Consider the following 19,985-nt stretch of genomic DNA (forward strand, 5'->3'; position numbering starts at 1 on the left):
CCCGGCCCGGCCCCGGCCCCGCTCCCGGCACCGCGGCCGGCCCAGCCCCTCCGGAGCACGGAGCAGGTAAGCGCTCGCCGGGAAGAGACTCCCAACCCCCCTTCCTCCGCCTCCTCCTCCTCCTCCTCCAGCCCCTCCTTCCTCCCGGCCCGCAGCCCTCCGCCTGCACCGAGCCCCGGCGGATGGCGGGGGGCGCCGGGGTCGCTCCAGCCCTGCTCGCCCCCGGCCGGAGCTCGGTGCCTCCCCCGATGGGGTGCGTGCGTGGGGGGCACAGTCGGGCTGTTCTCGCTCCCCCCCGTCGCGTTCCCGGGCTCCCGCCCCGTCGGGGCTGCGCTGCCCCCGCACGGTCCCCGCCGAGTCCCCCCGCGCCGCATCCCCGGGGTGACAAAGGGGCCTTGTGCCCGCACGTCGGGAGCGATCGGGGCGGGCGCCGGACGTTGCGGACGGGGATTGCCCGCCCCGGCCGGAGCCCCTCGGGAGAGGGTCGCGGGTGAGGTGCGGGGTCACCCGCGTGTCACGCTACATGTGTGTCACACGCATGTAGGGGATGACCATGCACTGACTGTATGCTAAACACTTTGTGCCTCGTCATAGGGGTGCTTTGCTAACAAGGCGGCAATTAGATGTATAATTTTCAGCAGTGTGTCATCTTTATTATTATTATTATTATTTTATTTTTACACCCTCCTTGGGTTTGGTGTTGTTTTTTTTTCCCCTTAACCCCCTTGGAAGGAAAATACGGCCAAGCCCTCGCAGAGCCACCCACCTCCAACCCCTCGAAACCGCTCAGGCCCTACACAACACATTTGGCTTCTACTGACTGAGAAAAAAAACAGTTTGGGGAGAAACCAGCTGGAAATGATACCAGCGTCCTGGCTGGTGTGGTGGGCACCCTGCAGCTGCTCACTGCTGTTGGGTGGTTGGCAGGGGGAAAGGTGAAGGCTGGGATTTTGGGGGGTTTTGGTGCTTTGCAGGGAGCCGGGACAAGCCGGGCTGGGCGATGGTCCCATCAGTGAAGCGATAATCTCCTGTGTCAGGCACGCCGGGGTATTTTGGGCTCCGGCATCCTCTCTCCCCTCCTATCGCTTTACCCCGCGCGGGTACGTGCGTGTCGTGAGTCAGGGCATTGGCAGTGCCCGGCCACCCTGGGGGGCCCTGCCAGCCCGGCTGCCAGCCTCCCCCCGGCGCTGGAGGGCTCGTGATGCTGAGTGGAGAATTGGGGTTTGCCAGGCTGATGTGCCCCCCGTGCACCCACTGGAGCTGGGGCCTCTGTGGCCTCACAGCCCATAGTCCTTGGGGGTAATTTCCCCCGGGACTGGGAGAAAAAGGGTCCCCAAAGCAGGTGAGGGGTGAGGGCTTGCTGAGGTCACTCGGTGATTGAAGCTGGAAGAGAAATGGGTAGGGGGGCTGGGATCCTGGTGGCAGGGCAGGTGATGGTCACTGTGGCAGTGCCCCAGCACTTCCCCACCAGAGAGGACGAGCATGACTGTCCCATGGGGAGAAGGCGCTGGATTTGGCCCTGTTTGGGTGTTACAGGGTCAGCATTCCCATGGGAAGAGACTGCAGATGGGGTGAGCAGCTCCTCCTGACAGCTGGGTGGCACAGGGGGACATTGCCATCCCCAGGGACCTCGGGTACCCAGCTACCTCCTCACCGTGGGCCTGTGGCTGGCACCACACTGGATTTTCTGACAGGAATAACCCTCTGAAAGCAACGGGTCCAGGCACCTTCTATAAATGGCACCCAGGTACTTCAAGGAGCCTCGTCCTGCCCATGGTGGCTGCAACATTGGGGTGCAGCTCAGAGTGGGGGGGATGTTTCAACCAGCATAACCCTCCAGCAGTCATCCCACATGTAAAATCCCTTTCCTCCAAAGCAGAATCCTCCAGCTCCATCAGGAAAAGGGACTTGCACCCATTTGCCATGGCACGCGGTGGCTGTTTATCATGATATCAGAAACAGCATCTCCTTTTAATCACCATTTAATCCCCATCTTGCCACCACCAAGTGGGTTGGGAGGCGAGTCCCGGTGGCCCTGGCGCTGTGCCCAAGGAAGGAGCCTTTTCCTGGCGGTGTGTGAGCAGGTCATGGCACCGAGGAGGTGGGGGTGGCAGCGGTAATCAGCTATAATTAATGTATTAAAAAGCAAGTAACCGCGCAGCTCCCATCAAACACACAGACAGCACGAGGCTGGTGGCAGGTGAGCTCGGTGGTGAGACTGGGTGCAGGCACACAGCAGCCAGAAAGGGCAAAAATGGGCAATTTTGGGCTGTTTTGAGGGGGGGAATTGTGTTTTCCTGCGTTCGTACTTCTTCTGTCTGTGGGAGTGGAAAATGGAGGGGAAGAGGGGAGAAAGGGCAGCAAAACCCTAACCAGGCGTGCTGCTGGGATTTGTGTGACAAGAGCCATCCTGAGGCTCTTAGTGAGGTTGGAATCTCTCCATCCATCACTGAACTGGACGGATACTTTCCAAAAACTATCCCATCTCTGGGAGCTTCCCTCTCTCATTAAATCCTTGATGGCTGTGGCGAGGGGCTGGCGGGACAGCCGCAGTGTTTACATCACCCTGAGCGCCACTGGTGGATGGTTTATTACCAACCACCCTTGATTTTGGGAGCTTCCATCCACGGGGGATTTGCTGAGTGGCCCGGCCATGCCCTGACCTCCTCAGCTGTTTGTCCAAGGTGTTTTTTGGGGTGGGGGCCAGGCTGGCAGCCACGGCGGCCGAGCCCAGGCACCTGCGTGTTGTGGTTGGGGCAGACACCTGAAGCGCATGGGCGTTCGCTATTGCCACCGTCACGTGGCGACTTATGAAATGTTTTTTTGGAGGGAGGGAGGGAGGGAGAGAAGGAGGGAGGGAAGGTAATGATGGGGTGAGCCGGCGGGGCCATGCCCCGCACCATCCTGCAGCGGCCCCCCCTGCGCGATAACGCACGTCCGGATCCTGCTGCGGGTCTGGGCATGCTGCTGCAGCTCCGCTCCCGCTGCTTCAGCTTTCCCCGCCTGTGAAATGGGAGCGAGGGGCCCCGGGAAAAGCTCCTGGTGCTGCCGGTCAGCCGCTGGCCTGGCTGTGGAGGTGGGAGCAGGGGCTTGTGTGGTGCTGGTGCTGTTTTGGGCTCCCCGTGCAGCTCGTGGCAGGGTTCCTGATGAGCCCATGAGGATGAGCCCTTTGGAGGTGACAGGCCATGGGCCCCGTGGTCTCGTTTTTGGGGATGGCACATGGTGGCCTTGTGGTGACAGTGTTCATGTAGGGCTCTATGCTTCAGCTGTGGGTGAAGGATTTGGGGAGATACTGATTGCATGAGGCACGTCCCATCCTGGCAGCACAAACCCCCATGGAACTCATCCCCCCATCCCGTCCCAAACAGATGTGATGCTCCAACACCCCCAGCATCCCCCATTACGCTGCCACGAGACAACAGCAGCCCCGAAACCCAGCGTTAGCACCGCTGCCACCTCCCAGCGGGGCACTGGGTGTGTCACAGGCCGTGCTGGGTCTCTGCTCCATAAATCCGACCCCGAGCTCACCCCGGGCACACTCCTGCGAGCCGGAGGCGCTGAGGTGACGGCGGGGCTGCGCTGCTCGCGGGCAGCGCTGGCTGCCGGGCGGCAGGCGAGCTGGGAGTGAGTGATGGAGGAGGCTGCTCGGTCCCCTTCCCCCTTTGCTGCCGGGGGATCGGGACGGGCCCGGAGCGTGTGCTGGCAGAGCTCCCCGGGCTGCGGGGGGTGGCCGGGGAGGGGACAGCAGGGCTGCAGCTAATTTTAGGCGGTGGGCAGAGCCTCGGGGGAAGCAGCCGGCTGGAGGGAGGTGTCGCACTCGCACCGCGGTGCCCACGAGCATCGAGAGTGAGCGCTGGGGTGACCCTGGCTCTGGAGATGCTGCCGTGGGATGCCAAGGGGGCCCAGTTTGGTGCTCTGAGGAGGAGCCGTGCCCCGCGGATGCCCCGCTGCTGGAGGGGCGGTGGAGCCGGGGAAACACTCAAGGGCAAAGCCCCGCACTCCCGGCTGGCGTTATCCAGGAGGCGGGCGAGCCCCGCGCTGCTCCGTGCCTCAGTTTCCCCGTGACCGTCTCGCCGGCGCTCCCCCGGCGGAGTGCGGCGGAGGCAGGAAGGCTGGCCGGGCTCGGGGATCCTCGCCTGTGAGCGCCAAGCCTTATTATTTCCCCACAACTGTCTCCTCCTCGCTCCTCGTAAAATTAGATCCAGCTGTTCACAATAGCCACTAACTTCTCTCCGGAAGATGTTCAAAGTTTACAGACGCGGGTGCGTGGAGGATGGGCTGCCGTTCCCATGCCAGCTCCTCGCCCTTCCCCCAGAGGCAGCCAGCTCCTGCCTCCCCCCGCCGGCTTAGGCAATTCGGGTTTAGGAAGAAGCACACCCGCACGCAGGCATGCGAGCTCCCGACCCAACCGAGCGTCGGGTTTTTATTAGCAGGAAGATCTGGGAGCTTCACAGTTCAGGAGAGAAGGTCTGGTCCGAGACCCTGCTTTTCCCTGCCCGGCTTTGTGTGAGTTGGGCAGGGTTCTCTGCTCTCCCTGCTTGCCAGCACCTGTGCCCAGCTGTGGCACGAGTTTGGGCTCCAGCTCTTGCGTGGGGTGGCTGTTGTGTCCCCTTGCAGCCTTGCCCGGGTGGCACTGAAGAGTTGTTAGGTCCAGCTGAGGTGTTTGGACATCAGCGTGCTGGGCAGGGGTCTAACACACACTCTCTTGGGCCATGCTCCTCGCTGGAGCTCCTTCTTTTACCAAGAATACTGCCTTCATGTATTTTTAGCAGTTTTCCTCCCCAAGGATTCCAGAGCAATTTTTCAATCTGCGGGAGCTGGAGTCGCTGTGCCCGTCTGCAGCTCTGGGCTGGGGCAGGGGCAGGAGATGCTGGGAGGAGGTGATGAGCTGCCACGGGCTCCCAGCACGCTCCTGGCACGCACAAGGGATTGTTCGCTGGGAATGTCTGGAGTGGTGGCAGCAAAATGGTGCTAAATCAAAATATCCCTTTCTGGGAATAAAGGCACTGATGGGGTTTGTGCAGGGCAGCCTGTACCTGCTATTGCAGCTCCTGGAGCACCTCAGCTGGGCACTGCTTCAAGCAGGAGGGCCGGGAAGCATGCCCCCCTCGCAGGGGTCATAGTGGCCGGGTGACAGCGCAGTGTCACATTCTGTGTCAGGCTCTGGCAGCCAGGGACATCTCTGTGGTGGTGGTGATGCCTGACAGCCGCTCTGCCCAGTGTCCCAGGAGCTGATCCCCCCCAGCCAGTGCTCACACCCCCCATCCCATCCCATCCCATCCCATCCCATCCCATCCCATCCCATCCCATCCCATCCCATCCCATCCCATCCCATCCCATCCCACGGGGTTTTTCTGACTGGGAGCTGAGCGTGGCAGTCCGTGCTAAGCCCGGGCTCCAGCGGGTGCCACAGCACAGGCAGTGGGCACAGCTGCTCCCTGGGCAGGCTTGGGTTTCACGGGGGTGGAGGCAGCTGGGGGCAGGTGTGAAATTCATTGCAGCCTTCCTCCTCCTCCTCCTCCTCCTCCTCCTCCTCCTCCTCCTCCTCCTCCTCCTCCTCCTTGCCTCGTAGTGTCCCCCTGGGAGATGTTTTCCCTGGCATAAAATGGGGTCAGCAGCACCTGGAGCTCTTCTGTGGAGGCATTTCTCCTCCTAGGAGCAGGACTGAGGGCTGGTGGGGTCCCTGGGATGTCTGGCTGGTCCCACTGCAGGCACAGAACTGCCTGACCCAGGCTTCCCTGGTGCTCCCCTGATACCAGAGACTCTCGTTTTCCCCTTGGGACAAGCTGGGAGTCCCCAAGGACTCGGTGGCCACCCAGCTCATCTACAGGTGATGTTGAGGAGAAGACATCCTGGGATGCCATATTTTGGCAAATCCAGCAGTCCCCAATGGGCGCCGTGTCCAGCACTGGCTGTGCCATGGGCTCCCAGCACTGGGGGTGTCACGGGACAGCATGGGGGTGGCCCATCCCCAGCAGGCAACTCCAACCCTGTTGTTTCCATCCAGCTCGTTTCATAACACAGAGAGCAATTAATGCTCTAAAAGCTTTCTATTTATGCGCTGCTGGGTGAAACGCCCCGTCCTGGCTGGGCAGGGCAGCGTAATTGGGCCAGGGAGGCACGCCGGGTTACAGTGTCCGTCTGTCCTCTGCCCTCGGGTCCTGAGCCTGAAGACTCGAGCAAAACCGGCTCAGGTCCTGCAGAAGGCGAAACCCAGCTGTGCCACCCTGCCAGGACTGGGGAGAAGGAGGAGATGGAGGGGATGGTTTGGATGGCCGTGATTCTGCCATTAGGAGGGAGCTGTGCCCTGGCTTTGCCTGATCCCCTTCCTCCTCTCTGCCCCAAATGTTTTGGGAGCAAATCGCTCACATTTTCTCTTTGTTCATCCACAGCTCCCTGGGATGAGGGGTCTGAGCATCCCTGACCAGCCACATCCCTGCCAGCTCAGGGCTTTGCCGGGAGCTGGGGGAGCCTTTGGCTGCTGGGGTCCAGCTGGAGCTGGGGGGCACGGGGAGCCCGGGGCAGCCCTGGCAGTTCTCCTGACCCTGGTGGGATGCTGCCACGTGGCTTCCTGTGGTTTCCTCACTCCGATTGCTTCCTGAGCCGCCCGCCAAGCCGGAAGGGACAGGAAGTGATAGAGGGCAGGAAATTAGCTGGGCTGTCTCACAGGGAGCTGGCCTGGTGCACTGGGGGCTCTGCCACCGCCTGGCTCCCCAGACTGTGCCAGGGGACCCTTCAGAGAGGACGTGGCCAGTCAGGAGGTGCAAACCTGGGTGGGAGAGAGCAGGGTGGCCACCGTTCCCTCCCCGAGCCAGGGAATCCCTCGGCACAGCCTGAGAGCTGTTTGGAAGAGGAGCACAATGTAAACAAACCTCCTTTCACCGCCCTCGTGCCGCGCCACCCGCCCCGGTGAGCTCTGGCTGTCCCTGGCACAGCCATGTGCCAGCCAGGATGGTGTTTCCCTGCAGGAATGGGGCACCAGGGTGTTCCCAAAGGGTCCCTGGGCAGGGTGCCAGGGGTATGGGGCTCCTGTGAAGAGCTGCAGGGTCATCCTGGCAGAGCCAAGAGCATCCTGGGCCATCCTGGCAGAGCCAAGAGCATCCTGCTCTGTGCACTGCAGTGGACACAGCAGCATCTTCTCTGGGGTGCTGTGGTCTTGTTGGCGTCCCCCAGGAGCTCCACAGCTTTTGGGTTTCCTTCCAGGGGCTCTGCAGAGCTGTGACTGTGTGGGCAGCATTCCTCCTGGCCGTGTCACCAGGTGGGGAGAGGCAGGAGCAGGGACACAGCCCCCAGCCAGAGCTCCCCTGCCTGAAATGAGGGGCTTGTTAGTGAAATCTCTGCCTGCCTACAACTCAGTGCCAGCTGTGCCCTCACTGAGCCCAGAGTGCCAGGACAGGAGGAGCTGGGGTGCCCTAGAGCCCCAGCTTTGCTGCCTCATGGACACGCTCAGCACCAGGGAGGATGGGGACTTGTGTCCCCCTCACCTGCAGAGTGTGGGTGCCATCAGTCACGGTGACAAGGAGGGGGTGACAGCAGCCTCAGGAGGGGTGACAGCAGCCTCATGCTCCCCACAGGGCTGGTGCAGGGGCAGTGGGCTGGAGCAGGGCTGAGCTGCTCCGTGCTGATCCTGCCCGGGCTTGTCATGAACTTTTATCCTTTTGCCGTGGGGTCTGGGTGCAGGGGGGAGGGAGAAGGGCTGGATTGCCCTGGGCCCCCTGCATGGGGAGGCAGGATGGGGGCAGGATGGGGGCAGGATGGGGGCAGGATGCAGCTGGACCCCCGTCCCTGTCTTTGCTGGGTTCTTTGCCTCCGCAGTGTCCCCAGCACCTTTGCAGAGCCTTTTTGTCCCAGTGTCCCCTGCCACCTGGGCAGCCCCAGGTGAGAAGGCGTCCTTGGGGCTGCTCTGCCCCACACCTTGTCCCTCTGGGCAGTGCCAGCTGGGGCTGTGCTGTGCTGCAATCCCCCTGGTGGAGCCAGTGCTGGTGGCCGTGCCCTCCACTCCAGGTGGTTTGAGGAGGAGCTGTGACAGCAGCCACCACCACCCCTGTCCCAGTTTGGGCAGCACACAAGGGTTTGGGGCAGTGCAAGGGCTGCTGGGGGTGTGCCTCATGGTGCACCAGATGGGATGATGCTTTTGGGGCTGACCATGCTGGGGAAGAGGAATATGCTGTCCCCAGCTTGGCAGCACGGGTCAAGGATGAGGTCTGGGTGCATGGGGGCAGTGTGGGAGGGACGGGCGCCTCTGCCCGTGTCACAATGTCCCCGTGCCCAGCCCCAGGTGCTCTCCCCTGTGCCACCCTGCACGTCCCTGACCCGATCCCTATCACAGCTGGTTGTGCTGGATCCAGCAGCACCTTGCTCCTGTCTTTTAGCACTCACAGGGTGCCCACGGTGCTTCTCTGACTGCAGATGCTGCCTCCAAAGTATTTCCTTCCCTCACCCACCACAAAACACCCATTTCTCAGGTGCCCTTCCCTCTTTGCATTTGCAGGGTTTAAGGAGGTTTCCTGGAGCTCTAGCAGGGCCCCCAGCCCCAAGCAGCTCTCCCAACAGGTCCTGCAGCCCCACTGCCTGCTCAGGCCCCAGGTTTCCTCATGTCCCCTGCCCCTGGTGCTGGGGCCAAGCCCTGGGAGCTGCAGGAACACCGTCCCAGTCTCCTGGGCAGCCTTGACCTCGCAGGAAGATAAGGGCTGCCCTGGAGGCATCCTGCCCTGCAGGCATCCTGCCCGGCCTGCTCTGGGCCCCACATCCACTGGGGGACCTCACAAGGGTGCAGCCCCCTCCATCACCCTCTAGAGCTGTGGGCTGCAGCGTGTGCCCCCCACAAATTCAGGGAGTGAATTGGAACCGAGCGAGCTGGAAGTGGGGACACCCCCCTGGGCTGGGTGCCAGTGACCATCCCCACTTATGAGTGATGAGCATCCTCAGAGCGGGCAAGCATCCCCTGGGGATGTGGCTCAGGGGTCCTGGGGATGCCCAAACCCTGCAGAGATGCCCGTGCCGTGGGAGGGGTGGTCTCTGGGATGCCCAAACCCTGCAGAGATGCCCGTGCCGTGGGAGGGGTGGTCTCCCTGCCCCTCTCCCTGCGCAGCAGCTGCGAGGCAGCAGCCGGTGACATTATTTTCTGGCAGGTCCGGTCCCCTTGCCCGTGCCGAGCAGGTCTGGCCGCGGTCTCCGCGGGCCGTCCAGCCGTGCCGGTTCCCTAATTGCTGCTGTTGTTGGTGTTTTGTAAGGGCAGGGTGGAGCGGCACTCGGCCGTGCCTTGCGTCAGCGCGGTGCATGCACCCTCCCTCCAGGAAATCCAATGTCTTCCAATGCCTGGCCAAAAGCAGGTTCGGTGGAGGAGGAGGAGGAGGAGAAGGAGGAGGAGCTGCTTCCTCGCACCTTGGCCGGGGCCCCAGCATCGCCCTCCCTCCTCTCCCAGCTTCCCTGAAAAGGCTGGGCTGGGATTTCCCTGCTGGAGGGGGCTGGGGACCGCCAAGGGAGGGGGACACGGGTGTCACAGGCAGGGTGTGGGGTCAGCTGTCACCCTGCCTGGGCAGGCAGTGCCTGGCACGGTGACCCAGGGCGCTGGGCACGCTGCCTGCAGGGGTGCAGCCAGCCCCGTGGTGGTTTTGCTCTCTGTCTATAGCTTTTCCCTTGGCCCCCAAAACACCCATCAGCTGGGGAGGGCAGGGGGTCTGCTGAGTCCCTGTAAAGTCACCCTCCAGCACCAGCTCTTGGGAATTTCCCCTGTCAGGGTGAGCTGATGGCAGCCCTGTGGTGCTGTGTGCTGGGCTGGCACCAGCCTGCAGAGTCCCTGGCACTGAGACTGGCACTGGGGGCACTGAGCTGCCACGGTGCTGAGGGGTCTGGGTTTGCCACAGGGCTGCTGTGGGGTCTTTGAGGCCTTTGGGGGCTGCTGCAGAAGCTGGGGAGTGCCAGGTTCCCCAAGTGTGGGGGTCCTGGGAGAGCATCCAGGGCTCAGCACCAGGACAGTCGCAGCCCACTGGGACAGAGCCCTGATGCTCTGGGCTGTAGAGGGGAGTGAGGATCCCCCTGGGCCTGTCCCATATGCCACCCTCTCCATCCCTGTGTTCCCTGCCCTCCCATCCCCTGCGGGGTTTGTGCCCTGCATTGCTGCCCCACGGAGGCAGCAGCAGCAGCAGGCACAGCCAGGGTGCCTCTGGCCCGTCCTGCAGTGCTGCCGCCATCCCTGCCTTGGCCGGCTGGCTCGATCCTACAATCCCTCCAATCCAGTTCTCCTTATTTGGCCACAGTGCTCAGCAAGAGGGGGAGCGGCGGCGGGGGGACGGGCGGCGGGACCGGAGGGGCTGACATCACATCGCGACGAGCGAGGAGAGGAGCGATGGGGGGGCTAAGTTTCTTTTTTTATAAAAGGAAAAAAAAAAAAAAAAAAAAAAAAGAGGCAGCAAGCAAGGCCTTGCAGCGCACTTGAGCCAGCGGGCTCAGCAGTTCCTTTAAAAGGAGATGTCTGTGCTGGAGACCTTTGTACACTCCCAGCCCGTCCGGGAAGCGCGGCGGCGCAGGAGACACCTCTCCGCTCCCACCGCCGGCAGCTGCCGCCAAACATGTTATTGCAAAACACTGAAACGCTGCTGTGCTGCGAGCTGGGCAGCAGCAGGAGGAAGAGGAGGAGGGTTGAAGGCTCCCCAGCATCACCCACCAGCCGGGAAGGGCCCGGGGCCCCAGCTGAGCATCCTCAGGGTGGGGGGGCCTCTCCTGGTACCAGGGGAGGGCTGCTGGACGGCTCGGGCCACATGGTTCCCATTAGTGGGGTCTGGCTTGGAGCTGCTCAGCATCTCCCTTCAAATCCCAGCTCTGCCTTTGCCAGGCATGGTGGAGCTGGGATTTTGGGGCCTAGGGGTGTTTTTTGGGCCAGCTTGCCCAAAGAGACTGCTGTTTGGCAGTGGGTACTGGAGCAGGGTCAGGGTTCACAGGCTGTGGGGCTGCTGCCACCCTGTCCCAAGGTGTCAGCCATAAACACCATGTGCCCAAGTTCCTTGTATGGGTAATACAGTAGCTGGGGGCAGTTTCCTTCCCAGACTTTATTTGGGTGGATCCTGGGTGGTCACTTGTGGCTTGGATTTGGGGGTACTCATAGAAATCATGCTCTGCCCCCGAGGAAAGCCTGTTTGTGTATCTGATGCCTTACAATGAGATGCTGCTCTGGGTGCCAGTGAGAACAGGGCAAAGGCCAGGAGCAGAGCTGGCACCACGCTGTCACTGCACCCCATGCCCCAGCAGGGGCTGCTGGCTCTGACAGGTGTCCCCTGTGTCCCAGCAGGTTGTCCCATATCCGTGGGGGCTCAGGGTCGGAGCCCAGAGCAGCCAGCACCATAGCGTCCAACAGCTGGAACGCCAGCGGCAGCCCTGGGGAGGGGCGGGAAGATGGCCAGGACGGCATGGACAAGAGTCTGGACAATGATGCCGAGGGAGTGTGGAGTCCAGACATCGAGCAGAGCTTCCAGGAGGCGCTGGCGATCTACCCACCCTGCGGCCGGAGGAAAATCATCCTCTCAGATGAGGGCAAGATGTACGGTGAGTGCCGGGGGCGGGGTGCAGGCACCGGGCAGGGCTGAACTGAAAAACCTCCTGCCCCAAACCCACGCTGGGGTATCGCCCTCGAGCATCCCCCAAGCCCGAAAGCAGCTGGCTGGGGTTGATCCCGGGGCTGGGCTGGGCTGGGGAGGTGCCGGTGACCTGTGTCCCTCCCTCCCGCTCCCTCCCTCTCTCGGCCCTGCCGGACTGACTGGTTTGGTGAGGCCGTGGGGCAGGGAGCGGGCACGGGACTGCGGGGCCAGGGCAGCCCCAGCCCTCCTGCTCCCCTGTGCCTCCACACACCTCCCCAAACCTTCCCCAGCCGGACCTGGTGGCCAGAGCACCCTGTGGCAAGGGTCACTCACCCACCCAAGCCACCCGCACCCAGCTCAGCTTTTGGTGATTTCGTTGGTCTGCCCAACTAGGGGGATAATTTTGGAGTGTCAGCCTCGTTTTTGGTGCCTTCCCAAACTCCTGTCCCTGCCAGGGGAGGGACTGGTACCTCCTGCCCTGCACATCCCGTGATGTCACCCCCAAGGGCCAGTGACCTCAGAGTCAGGAGCAGGCTGCCATATTACCAGCACCCCATGGTGACAACAGGACCAGGGCTGGCATCTCTGTCCCCAGCCTCTAAAATACACCTGCCCAGATGCTGCTGTCACAGCAATGCCTCCCCCAGTGCTACTAGAGAGGGGCAGAAGCACAAGGCTTGCTGGAGAGCACTGTGCCACTGTCCCCACACCCGTGCCAGCGACCTGTGCCACCCCATCTGCCAGGGCCCCCCACCCACGGCATGGGGGCTGCTGCAGGAGCGGGGTGAGGGAGGAGGAGGCGAGGGAGCACAGGGCTTCCCAAGCCTATGCATTTTTTGGATTTCTCTGGGAATAGCTGAAGTGCCGCCGGGAGCCTGGCCCTTCGAAGCACGCCCCAACCGGTTTTTCCAGCCTTTCAGAGACATCTGGCAGCTGCTTAAAGAGGCAGCAGCCCCTGCCCGCCTTTCATCTCCCCCCCCACCTTCCCCAGAACCTCCCCACTGGGACCCCCAGGACCCCTGGCTGCCATTACCAAGAGCACCAGGGGCACTGGCAGCACAGGCAGTGCCAGCATGTGGCATAGCGGTGTGCCAGTGCCTCTGCCGTCCTTCACACCCCTCCTTTTGGGGGTTCCATGGGTGCCCAGGGCAGTACCAGCCCCTGCCACGCTGGTGCCAGCACTGTGGCGGTGGCAAAGCAAGGTGGGAGCTGGGGAGCCAGGACCCAGCACGGGCACACTGGGCCTTGCTACACACTCGGTTATTTTTAACCCAGCCTGTCCAACTGGTTCACGTGGTGGTGTCAGGGGAGAGGAATTTGGGGAATGTGGTAATTTGGAGGAGGACGTGCCCTCTCGGAGGGAATGGCACGGTCCAGATGAATCACAGGGAAAGGGACAAGGGACAGGGCACGTGGGCACAGGGATGGCTGCGAGGGTGCAGCCTTGGGCATGGTGTGTGGCAGGATGGGTGCAGGAGATGCTGGGCACTGGGGCTGGCACTGGCTCACCGAGTCCCCAAAGGCCCCACATTTCTTCCCTGGATTTTTTGCCCATATTTCAATCCCATTTGCAGGGTATGGGGGGCAGAGGATGGGATTCAGGAGCAGGGCATGCAAAGGGGGGTTTTGAAGGTGTACCCCCAAACTGGGGCTCAGCAGCAGGGTCCTTTCTGTGGGTGTCATCTCACCTGGGTTCAGAGGACACCCTTGCAGCCCTGGCCCCTGCGAGGTGCTGAGAGGGAGCCAGGAGGGGTGGGAGCTGTGCCTCAGGGTGACACCAGGGTGCCATGCTGGCCGTGCCAGGGGTACCCCCTTTGTCACCCACCCACCAGCTCCCGCCTGGCAAGGGGCAGCTGTCTCTGCGTGCCACCTGGCCCTGTCTGTCCCCATGTGTGTGTCCCCCCAGCAGGGCCCAGTTGCTGTGGGGCTGGGAGGGGGCCAATCGGGGTGGAAGAAGGGGGTGGGGGGGTTCGTAATTTTTTTTTTTTTTAAGGGATTTTTTTTTTATTCTTTTAAAGCCGAAACCCGCTCCAAGGGCATTTCGACAAGTTCCAACCGCGACCATCTGGTCCATTAAAATAAATCTGGCGTGCCTGGCTGCCCCCGTGCGCGGGGGGGCGGCGGCGGGGCCGGGGGGGCCGGGGCCGGGAGAAGAAAGCTCCCAGCTGCTCTGACGTTCGAACGGAGATTGGCCACAGCTGGCCCCTGAAATGTGGCGCAAAAGCAACTTCTGCTTCGAATTAGACCAGGACGTTAGGAAATACTGGTGGAAAGGCCAGCACGGCTTGTGAACGGGAAGGGGGATGCCGAGGTGGGGGGGACAGCCCGGGACCCCTGCGGGCGCGGCTGCCCGGGGTGGGCTCGCTGGCTCTGCTGGGGCTGCCCCGGGGTTTGTGGCGGGGGTTCCTGGGGGCTGTCGCCCCGCTCTGAGCCCGGGGATGGGGAGGAACCGGGGATCGGGGGTGTCCTGGCCTGGCGTGGCCACCCCCGTGTCCCCGAGGTCGCCCCGACGCTGTCGCGGCAGCGCCACCTCCTGGCAGCGCCTCCCTCGCCGGCCCGGGGGGCGCGGGGCGCGGGGCCGGGGCTGAGACCCCCGAGTGTTGGGGCTGAGATCCCCGAATTCCGGGGCTGAGACCCCCGAGTGCCGGGGCTGAGACCCCCGGGTGTTGGGGCTGAGACCCCCGAGTGCCGGGGCTGAGACCGCCGAGTGTTGGGGCTGAGACCCCCGGGTGTTGGGGCTGAGATCCCCGAATTCCGGGGCTGAGACCCCCGAGTGTTGGGGCTGAGATCCCCGAATTCCGGGGCCGAGACCTCCGTGTACCGGGGCTGAGACCCCCCGAGTGCGGGGCTGAGACCCCCTCCATGTGCCGGAGCTGAGACTCCCCCTGTGCCGGGGCTGAGACCCCCGGGTGTTGGGGCTGAGACCCCCGAGTGCGGGGCTGAGACCCCCGAGTGTTGGGGCTGATGCCCCCCGAGTGCCGGGGCTGAGACCCCCTCCATGTGCCAGGGCTGAGACTCCCCCTGTGCCGGAGCTGAGCCCCCCGAGTGCCGGGGCTGAGATCCCCGAATTCCGGGGCTGAGACCCCCCCTGTGCCGGGACCGAGACCCGCCCTGTGCCAGGGCTGATGCCCCGCGGGGTCCGGGGCTGATGCCCCCCGTGTGCCAGGGCTGACCCCAGGCTCTGCCCGCAGGTCGTAACGAGCTGATCGCCCGCTACATCAAGCTGCGAACGGGGAAGACACGGACGAGGAAGCAGGTGAGGCGTTGCTCTGCTTTTTTCTCCTGGGGTGGGCTCGGGGCGGGGTGGGAGGCGGTGCCAGGTAAGCGGATGTCCCACTGTCATCTGTGTCCCCTCCTCAAGCCACTGCGGCTGCCAGCAGGTTCCCCATCCTCTGCGAGGAGCTTCCTTCGTCTGTGAGCACAAAACCCCTCGGGTCTCCTCAGTCCCAGGATGCCTTGAAACGGGGGCTGGGGGGGGCAGGCAGCATCCAGGCCCCCCACCTGGTTGGGGTGACCCTGTGGGTGGCAGGAGCCCCCAGACTCTCTCTGGACAGTGTCTGTCTGTCTGTGTGTGCCTGCATGGGTCTCTCTGATGCACCTTCTGGATCTGGGGACTGTTCCTATCTCTGCCCCTTGCCAGGCTTTATGCCACTTGTGCCGCAGCAAAGGCACCCCAAACCCCATGGGCTGAGAGCAAGGCATCCCCATGCCAGCCAGGGATCCAGGGATGGGCTGTGTGGAGCTGTGGTGCTGGTCCTGGTGGGGCTGGAGGTACCACAGAGCCCTTGCCCTGCTCTCACTGCCCTGCCTGGTTGGATGCTGGGGCAGGCAGGGATGCAGGCAGGGCAGGAGCACACGGAGATCCCTGCAGGAGCACACAGAGGTCCCTGCAAGCCCTTGCTTCACCAAACCTGTCTGAGGAGTGGGCTGCTGCAGCTCTTGATGGGACATGTCCCTTTGTCATGTGTCCAGTGGCTTTTCCCTCCCCTCGTGGTGGTCCCCAGTCAGGAGCCAAGCCACCCATCCCAGCTGAGCCCATGACCTTGGATGCTTGGGAGCATCCCCCAGCACAGGGAGATGGTTGGGTTTGGGACGCTTATTCTGGGACTGTCCCCTGCCACAAGTCCCCACAAGAGAGGGACACTGGTCCCCAGCACTGCAGAGGTCATTCCTCCAGGACTTGTGCTGAAAGAAAAGAGACCAGAGTCTGGCTGCTGGTTTTGTGTTCAGACCAGTGCCAAGCAGAATTTCATTTCTGGATTAAACACTTAACTGGGCCCCCCCTCCATGGGGGAAGGAACTTGGGAAAGCCATGGGAGAGAGCACCCACAGCACTGATCCCTCTGTGCACTCATCTCCTGGACAGCCTGGTGTCTCCTCTTGGACAGCCTGGCACTGGTGGGAGCAGGTTCTTTCCAAAATCAGCCCTGAAGCCCTGTGGGTGCATGGACACCCAGCCTTCCTGTGGATGGCCCCCCAGCCATGCTGTGCCTTTACTGCCTGCACATCAGCCCCTTTTCTCTAGATCTTGCTCTTACAGGGGCCTGGACACAAAAACCCAACCTTTCTCACCTTCCCCACATGCAAAACCAGGAGGAGCCCTGTGGCAATGTGCCAGTCCCTCCTGGACCCACAGGACCTGGGCTACCTCAGACCTGCCAGGCTTATGGTGCTGGCAGGGTCTGTCTGTCCATCCCCAAGAGGTGCTAAATGAGCACCCCCTCAACTGCAGCAGCTTTACACCAAGGAGCTCCACCCCATCCTGGGGTGGGCACAAACCAGCATCAACCAGCACTGGGGTGCCCCAGCACTTTCCTTCCTGCAGCTCTTGGCGGGTGCAGCACCCTCAGCGCCTCGGGGAGCAGCCACAGCGCTGCCCACTCCTGCACTGCCTGCCCTGCAGGATCTTCACTCTCTCTGTGTTTTCCTTTTGAACGGCGTGTTGGGCCCTAGGTGTCCAGCCACATACAGGTTCTAGCTCGGAAGAAGGTGCGGGAGTACCAGGTTGGCATCAAGGTACGTTGGCGCCCTTGCCCAGGTGTCCGCGGCGGTGTCTCTGTGAGCATGGGCAGCCCCTCTCCTTCCTCCTCCTTTCCTCTGGTTGACGGCTCTGCTGTTCCCCCTCTCCTTCTGCTCTCTCTCTGCAGGTCTCTAGCCACTTGCAGGTTCTTGCCCGACGGAAATCTCGTGAGATTCAGTCCAAGCTGAAGGTACGCCCTGCCTTGCCTGGCCACTAACGCACTGCGCTCTGCCGTGTGCTGCTTGCTTTCCTGTTTTACCTCTCTTTTTTTTGGTGTTTTTTTTTCTTCCCCCTCACTTGGCTCCTTGGGTCAGATGGTTTTCACAGGCATCGTTGCGGGATGCCCAGAGAGAGGTGCAAGGAGGGGCAGCAGAGCCCTGCTCGTTCCTCCAGGAGGGTGAATGTGGTGCCAGATCCCCTCTTTGCATCCAGGCAAGGACTCTGCCATGGGGAGATGTGGGTTTAAACCCTCCTCTGGTGATGTGGGAGGGCTGCCCCCTCTTTTGGGCCATCAGGGGTTCTCCCACAAGGAGAAGGGCCCCCCAGAGCAGGCAGTGAGGCAAAGTGAGGTTCAGGCAGGGTGTGCCAAGGCCCCCTCCCCTCCACAGCTGACCTGAGCCAGCTCAGAGCAGGTGCTGGTGTGATGCGGGCAGAAGCAGAGGGGCCCCAGGGGTCCCTGCAGGCTGCCCCAGTGGTTTGTGATGCTCCAGGGTGTGAGCACTGCCAGGGGCACCACAGGGGTGTGAGTGGCAGCAGGTCCAGCTGGGGCCATGCTGCTGGGGACAGTGCCAGGAGCCAAGGGAGCCAAGTGAGAAAAAAATGGATCATTCTCTCTCTCTTTTCTGGTTGGCTTTTCTTTTCTTCCTTCTTTCCTTCCTCCTAACTGGAGCCCAACTAACCTTTCCATAACTGTTCCCACCAAACTTTGTGGTGGCAGTGGGGAGGGTGAGGATGGGGGGCATGGCCAGGACTGAGGGCATCACCAAAGGACCAAGCCCTGCTTGGGTTGGACCCACATGCTGCGAGGTGGGGGATAGAGGGGTCCTCAGAGCACAGCCACCCATGGGCACAGCCAGCTCCTGCCGTGTGCCTCAGTTAATCTCTGCACTGCCACACCAGGGAGCAGCTCCTTGGGTAGCCTCAGGGGTGATTTGCTGCCTTGCTGTGTGAGTGAAATCTCTGAGGTCCCAAAGGCATCAGCAGCCATCCCTGTCCTGGGTGCTGTGTCCATCTCCAGCACTGAGGCTGGCAGTGCAGCCCACTGTCAGAGCTGGAGCATTTTCATCCTCAGGGCTTTAATAAACTCCAGCTCATACTGCCTGGGAGCCCACCAAGATGTGCCCCCCAAAGTCCTTCAGCAGGGACCCCAGTGCCCCATGAGAGGGAGGCCAGGAGGGCTCCCACAGCCAGACCAGGGTTTGGTCTGCAGGGAGAGCATCTGAAACTTATTCTGGGATGCTCCTTTGGGCTTGTACACCTTAAAGCCAGTCTCCAGCCCCAGGAGGAGCAGTCAAGGAAGCAGGAGAGGCAGCAGGGTCGACAGCAGCAGAAGCCTTTACAAAATTAAAAAATAAAATAAAAAATAAAATAAAATAAAATAAAAATCTTTCCTTGACACATGGCACAGTGCAGAGCAAAGGGAAGTTGGAGGCAGGAGTGACCCCAGGGGTCCATGGCTGTGCTCTCCATCCCCAGCCATGCTGCCTGAAGGATTCTGGCATGGAGCAGCCAGGGCAGAGATCCCCCTGAGCAATACTTGGAGGATACAGAACATCCCTTCTCAAGATCAGTGCAGGCAGCCCCCTGCCCTCAGCCAGCACTGTGGGCTGACCATGTCCTGTGGGATGAAGACACTTCCACGAGCAGGATCTGTATTTTTGAGCTGCAATCAGAGCAGTATCTGTATTTTCGAGCTGCATTCATGAGCAGTATCTGTATTTTTGAGCTGCACTCATGAGCAGTATCTGTGTTTTTGAGCTGCACTCATGAGCAGTATCTGTGTTTTTGAGCTGCACTCATGAGCATATCTGTATTTTTGAGCTGCAGTCAGGTGTGTGTTCGTGCTCCTGGCATGTGGCTGCACGCCCGCCCTCCTGCCCTGCCCCAGGTGAAAATAAATGAAGCATTGATCCCTGGGGAAGGTTCAGAGGGAAAGCAGAGGGTGTGCTCTGGGACCAGCATGAACGTGTCCCAGCAATGCAGGTGGAGGAGCAGCCCTGCTCCGGGCAGGACCTGGGAGCCCTGGAGCTCCTGCCCAGCAGTGCTGGGGCTTTTGGAGCAAAAGGAAAAACAATTGGTCTCTTCTGTCAGTGCACACACAGCACAGGGGGGTGAGCTCAGGGTTTTCCTTGCAGTGCCTGGAGTGGGGGACTTGGTGCCCACATCCCAGGGCATCCCAGCAGCTTTTCCCCTCCGTGCCCCAGCCACAAGCACTGGGGGCTTCTGAGGAGGCTGTGCAGGATAATAAAAAGCCAAGAAAGGCACAGGCCTGGCTCACCACAGTGACCTCTTCAAAGAGTGGGTGGGGGACTTTGGCATCCCATTCCTGGTGGAATTGAGCCTGGACATCAGTGGCCACCATGGGCATCCCCTGGTGACCAGCCAGGTCAAGGGCTTCACTCCCCAGGTCAGGCTGTGGTGATGAGCCCGGGTCAGGGTGGGGATGACCCAGTTGTGCTGGTTTCAGCTGTAGAGTTAATTCTCTCCAGAGTTAATTCAGGTAGAGTTAATTCTCTTTGCAGCCACCCCATGCCTGTACAGTGGAGAAAATTAACTCTACCCCAGCTGACAGCAGCACCGACTTAGGGGAGGTGTACAGAGTACCCAAAGGTTCCCATGACACTCTAACCTTTTTTTTTTCCTTTCTTTTGCGGACAGGCCATGAACTTGGTAAGTTGAGCTTGAGTCTGAAATTCCTTTTGTTCCCCATTGCTTTGTGCCCTCTCCAGTGGAGGGGCTAAAAACCCTTCACATCCCCAGGGGGGGAGGGCCACCAGCAGCAGCGGGAGGGGGCATTTTCCAGACCCATCAGCTTTTGCCCAGAGGATATTGGCAAGCTTCAGACGTTAATTAAAGTTTGAGAGGTGGTGGGGGGATCCCTCTGCATGGTCCCAGGCTGGGCTGTGGGATTGGCTGCTGGCTTTACAAACCCTGTCAGTTTGTGAGGGAGCTCAGCCTGCCCCTGTCCCCCCTTTTCCCCCCAGGACCAGGTCTCGAAGGACAAGGCTCTGCAGAGCATGGCTTCCATGTCCTCAGCACAGATCGTGTCTGCCAGCGTCCTGCAGAACAAGCTCAGCCCCCCCCCTCCTCTTCCTCAGGCCGTCTTCTCTGCTGCCCCCAGGGTGAGCACAGCCCCAAAGCCCCCCATGGGGACACCCCGGGGTTGGGGGGAC

At 61.7% G+C, this 19,985-nt stretch overlaps 1 protein-coding gene across 1 annotated transcript in view; it reads left to right on the forward strand.

Moving 5' to 3' along the window:
• TEAD3 (TEA domain transcription factor 3) overlaps positions 1 to 19,985 on the forward strand; it is a 26,581-nt gene continuing 6,596 nt past the window's right edge. The window contains exons 1-7 of the mRNA XM_077190506.1: positions 1 to 66; positions 11,288 to 11,541; positions 14,765 to 14,829; positions 16,527 to 16,589; positions 16,721 to 16,783; positions 19,471 to 19,482; positions 19,797 to 19,934. Of these exons, the coding sequence (XP_077046621.1) occupies positions 11,406 to 11,541; positions 14,765 to 14,829; positions 16,527 to 16,589; positions 16,721 to 16,783; positions 19,471 to 19,482; positions 19,797 to 19,934 (477 nt within the window). The 5' untranslated portion in view covers positions 1 to 66; positions 11,288 to 11,405. The remainder of the gene's footprint in view (positions 67 to 11,287; positions 11,542 to 14,764; positions 14,830 to 16,526; positions 16,590 to 16,720; positions 16,784 to 19,470; positions 19,483 to 19,796; positions 19,935 to 19,985) is intronic.

Source organism: Agelaius phoeniceus, chromosome 25 (genome assembly GCF_051311805.1).
Source record: "Agelaius phoeniceus isolate bAgePho1 chromosome 25, bAgePho1.hap1, whole genome shotgun sequence".
NCBI classification, from domain to species: domain Eukaryota; kingdom Metazoa; phylum Chordata; class Aves; order Passeriformes; family Icteridae; genus Agelaius; species Agelaius phoeniceus.